The sequence below is a fragment of the Neltuma alba genome, unplaced genomic scaffold (genome assembly GCF_004799145.2).
Source record: "Neltuma alba isolate B1F8T4 unplaced genomic scaffold, ASM479914v2 tig00011618_pilon, whole genome shotgun sequence".
NCBI classification, from domain to species: domain Eukaryota; kingdom Viridiplantae; phylum Streptophyta; class Magnoliopsida; order Fabales; family Fabaceae; genus Neltuma; species Neltuma alba.
This window is the reverse complement of record NW_021636269.1, coordinates 151,175-164,771: the sequence shown is the minus strand read 5'-3', so window position 1 is coordinate 164,771 and position 13,597 is coordinate 151,175. Positions and strand designations below refer to the sequence as shown.

Genomic DNA, 13,597 nt, shown 5'->3' with positions numbered 1-13,597 from the left:
TAAAAAATACAAGATGTGGGTGGTGATGAAAAATCATGGAAATGAAAAATAGTAGAAATAATTAATGGGAGTGGGTGAATGAATGGCAATGAAGAGGCAGGAGGAAGGAAGGAGAATGCATGTTTTTCAGTGCCATGAAAGTGAAGGGTGTTAGACTGTCAATGAGTGAGTTTGAGAGAGAGAGAGAGAGAGAGAAGAGAAGAGAATACGAACGAACATTCATCATTCATTCATGTGTCTCTCTCTTTCTCTGTGTGCATCAGAATCAGAGCCAAGCGGAGTAAGTAGTGGGCGCAGAGGCTGTAACCAGAGCAGACTCAGACTCAGACACACACAGCATCTTTCCAAATATTCAGACGCCGTTCAAAGCCTTTCCCCAACCACGCACTTTCCCTTTGCTCCCACGTTCATTCACCAAACCCACCCCCCCTTTTTTTTTAAATTTTCAACAGAGACATCTTCAAATTCCACCACTCTTTACTTCCATTTTTAATTGCTCAAACGACATTTATCTCTGGAATTAAATATTAAAAAAACACAAATTTTAGAAAATGGACTGTGTGTGTATATATATAAGCATATACCAGTGATGGTAACTGCAGCACTCACTCTTCAGTTGAGCTGACATACAGGCTCCTGCCATATTTTATATTAATATATTAATTCAAATTTTATCGTATCATTTTTTCAATTAGCATAACAAATATGATATCGTATAGGTACATGACTGTTGGGAAACAAACAAAAAAAGGTACGTCCTTTAGATATTTGACAGTTTCTTTTGCTAAGTATAAATATCATCATCATATTAGAAGTAATCATATTCGAGAAATGTGGTTATCATTCTCAATATGAATTTGAATCTTTACTTATTATGCTATGAAGGACTAACTCCTTCCACAATGCTTGTATTTATTAGTGGATATTTGATGGTAGTTTTACTTTCAATGTTGAGGCCCTAAAATAACTCCCCTCTGTTAGGGCCAGGGACATGCTATGATACACAAGCAGGGTTAAGACCAAATAAAAAAAAGCTTTCCTGGTGAAGATTTTCTTTGTTATGCATAGATATCCTCCTCTCTGTTTAAAATATTGTCTGGTACTAAACATAGGCATCTCTCTTAATGGGTATTCAAATTTTAATTTTTCATGTTATGAGAAACTTTTTTTTTTTTTCCTATTAGATCTAATCCTATTGGTCCCAAAAACATTGTTTGAACTTTACTAGATTGGAATGAACAAGTAATCGTCCGCTGCAAGTTCCCACTGGCCTCATGCGAACCATCAGGCCTGGATCTAAGCCCGATTTTTGAAGCCAGATGGCCCAGTGAAAATTTATTCAGTACTGCTCAGGCACTGAACACCTTAATCTCTTTCGTGCTCGGGACCAAACCAGGATTTGCTGGTTTACTTTTGTGCATTTTAGGGTTTCATGGAGGAGAAGCAACAGCATTTGGGGCTAAAAACAATAAAAATTGCCTATGTGATCGATCGTGGTCAAAATCGGATATTAATTTGCTGCATGAGAAAAGTGAGCTAGATACAGAGATATAAATATTAATAACAATTAACGATATATTCTTCGCATCTTCATGGTTTGATTAGGAGTTTGGGTGGCACGAGAGTGAATTCAAGCCTAATTAAATTAAATCAGGGACTAAATGACCAAAAGATAATTAAGATATTATATGAACAGCTGTCATTATAATTGTAAAGAAGAATTAACTCGGTGAAGTTTAGCCATTCTATAGCTAGAAGGTGAAATATAACCCCCTAATATTCTATTGGATTAACCCTTATTTCTTTCATTGTTCTCTTTTTATAAATCTTTGTTCTCCTTTAATTGTTATATTGCATTAGAACTATATATAATTAGATTAGTAAAACTAAACTCATTGTGGGTTTGACCTTTGAAATATTGTAAATGATTTTAGTATTACAGTTTTGACTTTCCTTTGGGTCAAGCGATATTACTCCTAGTAGCGGTGACTAATTTCTTTCTACCGTAGGCTTTCTGAAAGAACTTTAAATCTAGCCACGAGCCCCTTAGAACCCCTTAGAACTTGAAACGTAAAATCCGCACTACAGTAGCAGATCTTTTCTTTTGCTTTTTTTTTTTTTTTTTCCTTTTGTTGTGGGGTGTTTTGGGGGTTGGGGGGGTGAAAGACTGAAAGTTGAATTGTGACGGGGAACAAATTCATTATAGGAACCTGTCAATCCAGTATCCACATGGTGTTAATAAGTGGTTTCTACAAAAACAGGCGGAAGATGCTCTACAAAAATTCCTCAGCAGTACTTAAATCCAACAAGATTTCAGACTTAACTTCTTCTGGTAATGGGGCTGATGGCCCTGCCCTTGAGTAAAAGCTTGCCAACGATCTGATCGCTCTCTCCAGCTCAACGTATGATTCCTGCATGTAACCCACGCAAAGCACAATCATATTTGTAACGAAATGCAAGCACACGCAAAATAGTCATAGCATTTAATTTTCATTACATGTCAATCAAGAAAATTTCATAACAATCGTCTGCATAAGAAAAAGTGTAGTAAGTTAAGCTGATTATTAATAAACATGTAATTCCTTAAGTAAATTTTTTTGATTGCTTACACCTTCATTCATAATTTGTCAAGTCTACTCACTTTGTAAATCATGTCTATACAAGAGTTCTAGTTTGGTCATGAATACATACTTCTTCAACAACAGCTTTTTGCCCCTTCCAATTGCTCAAATACTCCCGAATTGATTCCTTCGCTGCATCGGCGGTCCTTCTGAATTTGGTAATATCATTAGGATCTTCATTTAGAGAATCACGCAGTGTTTTCACTACCTCCCTTGCTGACTTTAAGTAAGCCTTTGGCAACACCTTCCCAGACTTAGTTTTCTCATTAGGATCAAATAATGATTTGACGGCATCTATAAATCCTTTATCCTCTTCTTTTTGTGCAGTTTCCTTCTCTTCAGCCCATGCCAGAAATGGTGATAATAATGTGACGGTAACCAATGAAGTGCCAGTACTTACTAAAGCATGCCTGCGACTTGATGAAGCTTTGGGGGAGGGTACTGCAGTATAAGACCTGGATTGCAGTTTATCTGTTATGTATTGCAGAAGACGTCAAGAAAGAAAAGGTGTTGATACTGGGAATATCAAAATCAGAAGCACGACATGTCACATTACTGCATCACCATTAAGCAGAAAACACAATTGTTAAAATGCTAAGGCATGCTTGTTTGAATATATGACTCGATGGGAGAGTTTCAATAAAAATTTTATGAACATTTAGACAGCAGCAGCGAGGTAAGTCCAGTCAACCATGATTAGATAACTATATATATAAGCATAGCACAAGTGGATTCGAAGAAAAGTATTATCTAACATGGTTACATGAAACCTGGATTGTCAACAATGAATAATTTCAGCGGTTGATTTAATTCTTCCATTTACAATATGCCACACCATTTGAAAAGAAATGTGAACCCCGAAAAAGTGTGATCGGTTATATATATTAAGTACCCTTACTCTCCAATCTTTCGACTCCTTTAATTGTATGGGTACTTAGAAAGGAGCACATATTTGTTGCAAGAGTGGCCATTCTCTTCCAGGAACCTAAACGATGCTGAGTTGCATTCAGTGAGTGCACAATGGGGCGAGAATCTCTTCAATCTTACGTAGAATACAGCATTTCACCTTCATAACAATGATGCAGTCACAGTTGAGAATAATTACACATGCCAAGGGATCAAATTACTCACTTAAATAATAAGAAAGACATCCCAAATTTTGAAAAGTAACCCATATGTCTAGAGATTGAAGAATAGTCCTTTTTGCAGGATATAACTCTCCAGTAATCATTTCGCATCAGATGGTAAGGAGAATGCATCACCCATTGAAAAAGGTCAATCCCAAAGGCCATCAAAAGTCCCAAGAAGTTACCAAAGGACATTACAGACTGTAAAACTAGAGAGATGTAGAGTAAAATCGTCTTATTAGTGTGCCTACTTCTCATCGATTAAAACTACATATTTCAGCCAACCCGCGAAGAAGAAGAGATTGTTAGCAAATTTCAGCAAACCGACCAACAATCTGGAAAATAAAGATCAAGTAGGTCAACCTGATTCAACAATTTGGCAAAATCCACACAGCAGAGAAAAGCTAGTGTTTACTTCCAACTATACTATCTCTGCAGATAGAGTAGGCAATGCCGGGTTGCTATCCTAGCGGGCTGGCTGGAAAAGCCCGTCTCAAGGTGGGCCAACCCGGGCCTTCCAAGAGATGGGCTGGTGGCCGGCCTCCTTTTAAACAAAAAATCATAATTTACAAAAAAAAAAAGGGATAGTAATAGCCATTTCACATTGTTTCATAGTCAAATTACAAGCCAAATAAACAAAACAGCCAGCTAACTTCCGGAGTGACGAGCAGTGCCAAAGAGTTTTCCAACGAGTCTACATATCTTACAATACAGCAATTTCACGCATAGAGTGATAAAAGATAGGGCAAAAAAACCAAAAAAAAAAAGGGGAAAGAAAACAGATTCATGCAAGAAGACGGCGAGAAAGAAGCGCGTACGAGTCGCAAGCAACACAACACCTGTTCAGAACTCAGATTACCTGCGAAGAACCAAAAATGGATTGCTGAAGAGCTAAGACCAGAGCGAGAGACAGCGTCGAGTGGATCAGTGAAGTGAGTGAGAAGAGCGACGGACTAGCGGTGCTGCGAGCGACACACTGATGACGCTGCGACTGCGAACGACGGAGGAGACGACGAGAGAAGACGTTTGCTTGCTTATCTTTCGGACGGTGGAGAGATTGCAAAATCTGATGAGGTTTTGTGTCAAGTGTCTTGAGATATTATCGTGGGCTGGGCTGCATCAGAAAATGGAAAGATGAATGATATTGGGCCATTTGTCTAAATGACCCGTTTCCGTGTAACATAACCCGCAATCCAACCCGTAAGAGGCTCTTCAATGTGCAAATTTGGGAATCATTCTTTGCAAAGAATCTTCCTCCATATTCATATTACAAAAATTGACTTCTATATTTCTATTTATAAGGCAGAAAAATATTTTTTTAATTTATAAGTTACCTCATTAAATTTTTTATATTATTATATTATTTTATCTTTTATTTATTATAATACAAAACCGCAAATAGTTTTTTTTAAAGGCATATATTAAATATAAATAAAGTTGAGATTTAATACAGTTTAAAATTTTTCTTAATATGAATAAAATATGTTGAGAGTATCCTATAAATAAAAACTTATAGAACCGTAGGAGTAAATGCTATTAGGAAATTTTGTGATTAAGATTTTTAACATGTTTATATTATTGTACTTTGATTAGTGTGTAGAAGAATCAAATTGAATCTTGGCAAAATAAAAAATAAAAAAAAAGAATCGAATTGAATCGTTACTGATAGTTTGTGCACTTATCATTGTAAGTTTGACTTGTTCAACCTTTAAAACTGACTTAGAAAAATTAGTCACACATTAATTCAGCAAATAAAAAATTAAAAGTAGTTAGGTGATCAGTTAACACTAGATTAACTAAACTCAATTTTTGGCTTTATCTCGCTTAAAAGTTAAGATTCGACACTTTAATTTGTAGTAAATATTCATTAATCAAAAAATAAAAAGTTAAAATGTATTTTGTCTAACTTATATTGCATATAGATTTAACTTAAATGATATATCAGTCTCAAGTATGCAATTTAAGTGCATTTACCATAAATTCGACCTTGCTTGTTTGACCTTTGAAAGCGACATAACATATTAGTCAACTGCAACACATTCATAGAACAAAATATAAAATTAATAAAAATAGGATAAGTTAACACCAGATCAATCAAATTTAATTTTAATTCAGCTCTGTCAAACAGAAAAATGTTTTTGGTGTATATATTTAATTTATATATAGATTCATAATTTAAGTCATCAAACGTAAAAAATATAGAATACAAAGAATAAAATTTAGATTCACTTGCGTATATTTATTAAATTCAATTTTTCAATCAAATCTTATCATAATTAATTTTTGTTATTAATTATGGTCTAACAGAATGTTAAAATTTTATTTATATGAATTTTTATTATTAATAAAGTCATGTACATGGGATAATTTGACTTATCAAATATACGTAAATGGGTTATACAAATATAAAATCTTATGCAAGTTGCAGTTTTGTTGCTGGATATAAATATTGCGATTTACATCTCATCTCAATGCAAAAATGTTTCAAGTACAATATAGAATATAAATTGAGATTTAAAACGAAAATATCAGTTTCTCTCAAATAAATACATAAAGATTTGTAAGTGATCTGTTTAGAAGATCTATTGCAATTATCTCCATGTTATAAAGTTAAAGTTAATTCTATCTCGTAGTAATTAGATTTTACTCTTATAAAGTTAAACTTAAAATGTTACCTTTAATCTGAAATTTTTAAACTTTCTAATTAAAAAGTGTAATATCAAAATTTACTTCAGTCTATTCTTAAAATTTTAATTTTTAATTCAATAGGACTAAAAGATATAATAAGAATACTTCTAGCTACTATATTTTTAATACGTCAATCTTGACTTATTTTTTAAAAAGATAAATGTCAAAAATAAATTTTTTATCAAAAAATTTTTTCTAAGAAAATTTATCTTTCCGCATCCTTCGCTTCCAAAAAAACGAATCTCTAATCTGAAAGTTTAGAAGTAAAAATATCTGAATTTATATATATATATATATTCATTTACTGTTCATGAATTCGTTCACGCTCGCGCAGTAATACTCTTCTACCACCCATCATTCACATATCCACGGACCCTTCACGTCATACCTTACCTTTCTCTTTCACAAATGGCTGACGTCGTACGTCAACGCCGGCCTCCCAACCTCCGCCTTAAGCTGCCGGAGCCCTCCCCTTGCTTCCCCATCCCCACCATCTCCTCCGCCACAGACCTCACTCCTAACGACGTTGAAAAGCTTCAAGTTCTTGGCCACGGAAATAGTGGCACAGTCTACAAGGTTCGCCACAACCGCACTTCTAACATCCACGCTCTGAAGGTCGTCCATGGCAGTTCCGACACAATGATTTCCCGCCAGGTCCAGCGGGAGATAGACATCCTCCGACGGACGGACTCCCCAAATGTAGTAAAGTTCCACGGTTTCTTTGAGACGCCGTCCGGCGATGTGGGGATATTGCTAGAGTACATGGACTTGGGAACGTTGGACACGCTGCTGAAGAACAACGGCACCTTCTCTGAGTCTCAACTCGCAGCGGTGGCGCGTCAAGTTCTCTCTGGGCTGAGCTATCTCCACGATAAAAAGATCATCCACCGCGATATCAAGCCATCAAATCTCCTAGTGAATCAAAAGATGGAAGTAAAGATCAGCGATTTCGGAGTCAGCAAGGTTTTGTCTAGGACGTTGGACACGTGCAATTCATACGTTGGTACATGCGCGTACATGAGCCCGGAACGGTTCGACCCGAATAGTTATGGCGGGAATTATAACGGGTATGCGGCTGATATATGGAGCTTAGGGCTCACCTTATTTGAACTCTATGTGGGTCACTTTCCCCTTCTAGAGGAGGGTCAGAGACCCGATTGGGCTCAATTGATGTCTGCCATTTGTTTCAACGAACCACCAACCTTGCCGGAGAGTGCGTCCGACGACTTTCGGAGCTTCATGGAGTGCTGCTTGAAGAAGGAATCAAGTGAGAGATGGACAGCGTCTCAGCTTTTGGCCCACCCGTTTCTATGTCCACAATAACCCGAAATATATTCTTTTTTCCCTTCCATTTTTGTTTCAGAATATTCTTTCTTTGTAATTAAACTATGTTCAGATGCAAAGATTCAAATTCTTTTTATTGATTCATATGTTGCACAAATTGATTCGATGATGTTCAGTAATGCTGTGAATACAATTCTGAATGTTTATATCTCTATTGTGTTTTTCCTTCTCAAAATATCTCTAGTCTCTATATATTGTGATTTAATTATTGTTTAAAAGAATCAAATTCAAGAATCAATACCAATAATCCGTGAATTTTCGTTGGCACGCCAAAAAAAAAACGTGCATTTATCATAAATTGGATTTGTTTGATCTTTCAGAATCACTGAAAAAAAAAGTCATACATGAACTGAACAAATCGAATCCAAAAATTAATCAAATTGGATAAGTTAACCACAAATCGATCAATTAAATTTAATTTTTAAGTTTATCTAGTTAATAACTCAAAAGTAAAAATAAAGATACTTTGCAATAAATATTCACTGTTTTTCGATCTTATTTAACTTATTATGTGTGTATGTGTGTGAAATTTAAATATTCAGTATGAAATATAAAACTTGATACAGGCTGCATTATTTATAAAAAAAATAAAATAATGAAACTTATTTTAAATTTTGAGACATATAAAAATTGTGCCAAATAATTAAAATAGAACTATAATTAAGTATTTCTTGGGCCAACCAACAATTACCAAGGATTCAAATTGCATGTGGTATGCTTATTTTTTTTAAAAAAATTAAGATATAAGATTTATCAGTTAGAAATATGGATGTATACAAAAAATGAATAAAATTGATTTTGAACACATATATATAAATATATGTCTATATGTATATAGATGTTGGCCAAAATCTATTTAGTTCGGATATAAACAATTGATTATAAACAAATTATTACGTTTTTTCCCCTATTGGGAAGGAACGCTTTATTACGATACTTCTCCTAATTAGATAGAAAATAAATCAAAACTCCAAGCATGATACCTGAAATATCAGTTCATACGCTAAGACCCAATCGTGCCAATGTGAACACATGATTTATTATTAACTATACAACTTACAAATTATAAACAATGTCACTCGTCTTTCAAACTATAATAATAATAATAATAATAATAATAATAATAATAATAATAATAATAATAATATAATCACATCCAGGACAAGGCATAACATTCTTCCTGGGCCATCCCATTATTATCTTCTATTTTGATAAGGGAGGGAGGATCATTTAAGTGCTAGCTGGTGTTGTGGTTTGGAAGTTAAGGTGTGGTGCAACCGTGCAAGTGAACTCCCAAGTCTTACGTGGTAGAGTGGAATATCCACCTAAGTGCAGGTGGATTTTTATTAACTACGTACTTAAGTAATTAATACTCAATAAATCGTTTTTTTTTTTTTGGGGTTCATGCCTTTTAAACGCGCGTGTGCAGAGCATGATAATGCTGGGCTTAAATCTGATTCTTTTTTTTTTTTGCTAAGCACAGGTATCTTTGCATTAAAGGTAATTTTGTTTGACATACTGTTAGACACCAAATGTGGGCATATTTTTCAGTAGGGATTTGAATCTTGATTCGTCACAACATAATAGATTAACTCCTTCTGTTAGACTAAACTCATGTTAGTTAAAATCCGATAACATGATGAGTGATAGTGTTATTGGCAAGGAACAAAAAACCGGACCGGATATTAAACTGGTTGAGGTAGTGGTTCAAGGGTTAATGGGTCAGACCGGGGTCAACTCGGGATCAAACCGGTCATATTAAAATAATATAATTTAATTAAAAATGACAAAATATAACAATAATAATAATTACTAATAACAAAATATAAAGAAATACAATAAGAATTTGATTGTAATAATAATAAAGTACAACAATATTGAGAATTTTGATCTTTATAATTTTTTCAATAACTAAAATTAATAGTTATTGATGCCAAACTCATCATCAAAATTCATTTAAATCTATAATAATTGAGATATTAGGAGTTAAATAAGAAAAAATAAGATAAATATCAATATATTTATTTAAACCGGTTCATTACCGGTTCATACCAGTTTTTACCGGTTTTCACTGGTTCACACCGGTTTGACCGGTTCAATCCGGTTTGAACCGGTCCCCGGTTTAACTTATGAACCGGACCGGACCACTGACCGGTTCACCGGTTTACCGGTTGAACCGGCCGGTCCGGTCCGGTTTTTTTTACATTGGTTATTGGGTTAGCTTCCCATTGAACAATTATTAAATGATAAGAAAAAAGTAAATGAAATTTAAGATTTGGTAATTATGATGAAACATATTCAAAATGTCTTATAGTAAATAAGAATAATAGTGTATTGCTTCCGATTCTTAATATAAGATTTATTTTAAAAAATCAATTTAGTCCAATACACTTTATTTCTAGTAATTATTCATTTTGCTCTAAATAATCCCTACATGTTTTTTGATACAAAAGTAATCCCTAAGTTGATTGTACGTGTTAAAGAGTTACTATTAATGGATAATTCAAATACACATTATGAATAGAGATATTTTAAGAAAGACATCTTTTTACTATAAATAGCTAACTTAAATAATTTTACTAATATTTACAAATTAGTTATCTAACTTTTTTTTTTGGCTATGTATATGTATTCTCTCATTAAAGACAATTATATTCGAGGTATTGTGAAACACTACGTCTAGGCATATTTTTTAGAGAATATTCAAATTTTGATTTACCATATTATAAAAGATTAATTTTTTTTATTAGACTTAATTTTTCTTGGTATCTAACTTTTATATTAATGAGTTGGGATAATATATTACAATCCCCAACCCAAACCCCAACACAGGAGAAATGTGCTGGCCAGCGCTTCTTGGGAGTAACTATGACCGGCCACGATGAAGCGGACCGGAACAAAAAGAGCCCAATAATAAGGGAGCGTGGACCTTACTTCAGCAGCTTACCGCATGCGCCCTAGCACTTTTATCTTCTCAAATAAATAATTTCCAAAAACTATATAATTTTTCATTTACTTCCATTTTTTGGGTTTTTAAGTTCAATTTTTGCCACCAAACCGTCATAAATGATAAATTACTTTTATTTCGATCATCCTATGAAATTAGAAAATTTTTTTAAAAAATACTTCTAAAATTCTAAGATTTCAAATTAAAGATGACTATAAAAATATGTTATTATTTTTTTTAATGTTTTTAATTGTTATTAAAATATAGTGAACAATGATCTGAAATTTTAAAATTTAACAATATTTTTTTAGATTTTTCCATAACAATTTAAATTTTTTGGAAATGAGATTTCAGAACCTACCTCCCATCATTCCTACGTGTTATATTAGAAAATAAAAAAATAAAAAAAGTTTGCATTGAAACTTGAGCCTTGGAAGGGGGGAGTCGGGCTGGGCATATTTTGAACTTAAAAAGTAAATAAAATAATTATTAAAATCATAAATGCATTTCAGATTAGAATTTAAGTTGGCGTGCAGGCATTTTCCTTTTGCTTTCTTCGTTCTCCCACCGTAGACGGCAAGAACCCTAACTACAGGTACTGTTTTCTCTGGCTGCTTGAAGATGCCATGCTGTTCTTCTTCCTTTTAATGTTAATATGCGTTCTCTTGCCATCGAAATTTTTGATATGCCCACTTCCATTTCGGTCTTCTATTTGATCTATTCCTTTTTTGCTCAGAGATCTAATATGTTTGCATTTGCCTCTGTTCTGTCTTGGTCAGAGTGAACTCAGATCAAAACCCAAAAGTTGAAATCTTCGTTGAATGAGGTTTTGCCTATGTACATTTATGTGGTCTCTCTAGTCCGAGTGGGAATAAAGGTCGGTTTGTGGGTACCCATACGCATTTTTTTAAAAAATATTTTCCCCTTTGTTTCTTTAATCACATTGAATTTATTTTTCTTTTTGATACTGTAGGCTTGCTTGGAGAACTGAATGACCTGTTTAACTTGGCTGAAAATTTGAGAAGAACTACTCTGTTGTCCTGCATTACTCGTTTCTTGTTCTAATGGATGGGGATAATGGCCTTGACATCCGAAATTGGGGTTACTATGAACCCACAACTTCCTTTAAGAATCATCTCGGACTCCAGCTTATGTCTTCCATGCCTGAAAAACCCATGCTTGGAGGGCGCAATGCTGCAGTTTTGTCCGGAAACAATGTGGCATTTCACCATAGGACCATTGGGTTGCCACAAGCAACTTACCCTATGGACTACATGAGGGAAGCTTGGATTAGTCAAAGAGAGAAGTTTTTGAACATGATTCCAACAAACCCGGCAAACTATGCGGTTCTTCCAGAGACATCTTCAGCCCATCACATGCAGTTGGCTCAACCTCCTGACTTGACGAAGGAAGAAAGACCGGTGGAAGAGGCACCTGTTGAGAAGACTAATGGCACTAGTAAGAAAAGGCAGGGTCCCAAGGTACCCAAATCTCCCAAGGCAAAGAAGCCCAAGAGAGGACCTCGTACGCCGAAGGATGAGAATAATCTTTCTGTTCAACGAGCAAGGTCTGCAAAGAAAACTACTGAAATCGTAATAAATGGGATTGATATGGATATCTCGAGTATTCCTATTCCAGTTTGTTCATGCACTGGGACGCCTCAACAGTGTTACAGATGGGGTTCTGGTGGGTGGCAATCTGCTTGTTGCACAACAAATATGTCAATGTATCCATTGCCTATGAGTACAAAGCGGCGGGGTGCTAGGATAGCTGGGAGGAAAATGAGTATAGGAGCATTTAAGAAAGTCTTAGAGAAGCTTGCAGCTGAGGGTTATAACTTCTCTAATCCAATCGATTTGAGGACTTATTGGGCAAAACATGGCACTAACAAGTTTGTCACTATCAGGTAGAGTCGTAGATGTATGCTATGGCATATGTGGCCTCTTATTCCAGTCAGCCTGTTGATCATGTATATATTTGTATTCGGCTTGAGATGGAGGCATTTTAGATTATTTGTAGTACAAGAATTTCCAAAGTCATGCTACATTTTATTTTCATTTTAAATTTTTAATATCTTGTTTTGTTTAGTTCTTTTGGATTTAATTCATGGGAATTCAATCTTGTGGCTGTTGGTCCTGATCCGAAAGTACCTGATCCAGAAATAGCAGATGGGACCTTATTAAATTATATTTGGCAAGAAAGTTTTATCTATTCTTAAACTGTTGCTTACGGTGAATGAATGCTGCTTCCAAGCATGCCCTTCCTTTTCTGTAGATCACTGTTGGCTAAATGTGAGAATATAGTCAAGTATTGTTGGTGTGGGAAAGAGGGAGGGGGTAGGGTTTCTGTGGTGAAATTGAGGGTAGAATCTTATGTTCTGTGTATGAAATAACAACTTCTTATATGGAAGATCCATTTATCAAGTCCTGGTTGCTCGGGTGTTGTGAATAATAGGGGATTTGACTGGGTGATGATTTAGCATTGTTTTCCAAGGAAATCAGGACTGGATAGGATAGCAAGCTGAAGAAGCAAAATAGCAGTTGAGGGTGAGAGAATGAGCATAGGCATTAGCTACCAAGTAGATAGCAACATGCTAAAATTTCATCAAACTAAACATCAAGACCCCAAGAAAACATTATAACTGTTTTGAACTTTGAACAGACCTTCTATCCTGTAAGTGTACCCTGCAAGTACAGGCCAATTTACAGCCAATATTGTTAGAGGAACCAGATTCCCATTGGCTTTATGCTTTTGGCAAAACCTCCATCAGAATATCCCTGGGTTTGAATGGTTTTCTAGATGGTCCATTCGCGTACAGGAAGGGTTACTTTCTCTAAAGGGGTATGTGTGGCGAAACATGAAGTAGCTTT

The 13,597-nt window shown here is 34.9% G+C and overlaps 3 protein-coding genes across 4 annotated transcripts; 2 read left to right on the top strand and 1 right to left on the bottom strand.

Moving 5' to 3' along the window:
* Positions 1-2,174: 2,174 nt before the first annotated feature.
* Positions 2,175-4,675, bottom strand: LOC114715868 (photosystem II D1 precursor processing protein PSB27-H2, chloroplastic). 2 transcript variants are annotated; one of them, XM_028900773.1, is made up of 4 exons: positions 4,608-4,675; positions 3,514-3,687; positions 2,692-3,092; positions 2,175-2,411 (listed from the first exon to the last, which is right to left on the bottom strand). In XM_028900773.1, exons 2-4 carry the CDS (start codon positions 3,590-3,592, stop codon positions 2,274-2,276), a joined length of 618 nt encoding a protein of 205 aa, XP_028756606.1. In that variant the 5' UTR covers positions 3,593-3,687; positions 4,608-4,675; the 3' UTR covers positions 2,175-2,273. The 2 variants fall into 2 exon arrangements, with proteins under 2 accessions (XP_028756606.1, XP_028756607.1); XM_028900774.1 differs by having other exon boundaries at positions 3,520-3,687.
* Positions 4,676-6,844: 2,169 nt separating this feature from the next.
* LOC114715907 (mitogen-activated protein kinase kinase 9-like) lies at positions 6,845-7,759 on the top strand. Its single transcript, XM_028900821.1, has one exon. It carries the CDS (start codon positions 6,845-6,847, stop codon positions 7,757-7,759), a length of 915 nt encoding a protein of 304 aa, XP_028756654.1.
* A 3,498-nt stretch (positions 7,760-11,257) lies between these two features.
* On the top strand, positions 11,258-12,864 carry LOC114715916 (protein BASIC PENTACYSTEINE2). Its single transcript, XM_028900828.1, has 3 exons — positions 11,258-11,322; positions 11,507-11,604; positions 11,701-12,864. Exon 3 carries the CDS (start codon positions 11,792-11,794, stop codon positions 12,635-12,637), a length of 846 nt encoding a protein of 281 aa, XP_028756661.1. The 5' UTR covers positions 11,258-11,322; positions 11,507-11,604; positions 11,701-11,791; the 3' UTR covers positions 12,638-12,864.
* The last annotated feature ends 733 nt before the right edge of the window (positions 12,865-13,597 follow it).

Excerpts from the sequence above, each read along its gene's own strand:
- LOC114715916 (XM_028900828.1), top strand. The coding sequence starts at position 11,792 with ATGGATGGGGATAATGGCCTTGACATCCGAAATTGGGGTTACTATGAA.
- LOC114715907 (XM_028900821.1), top strand. The coding sequence starts at position 6,845 with ATGGCTGACGTCGTACGTCAACGCCGGCCTCCCAACCTCCGCCTTAAG.
- LOC114715868 (XM_028900773.1), bottom strand. The coding sequence starts at position 3,592 with ATGGCCACTCTTGCAACAAATATGTGCTCCTTTCTAAGTACCCATACA. Across the intron at positions 3,093-3,513 it reads CGAAAGATTGGAGAGTAAGG|ATAAACTGCAATCCAGGTCT; the intron begins GTACTTAATATA and ends AATACATAACAG. Across the intron at positions 2,412-2,691 it reads AAAAAGCTGTTGTTGAAGAA|GAATCATACGTTGAGCTGGA; the intron begins GTATGTATTCAT and ends GGTTACATGCAG.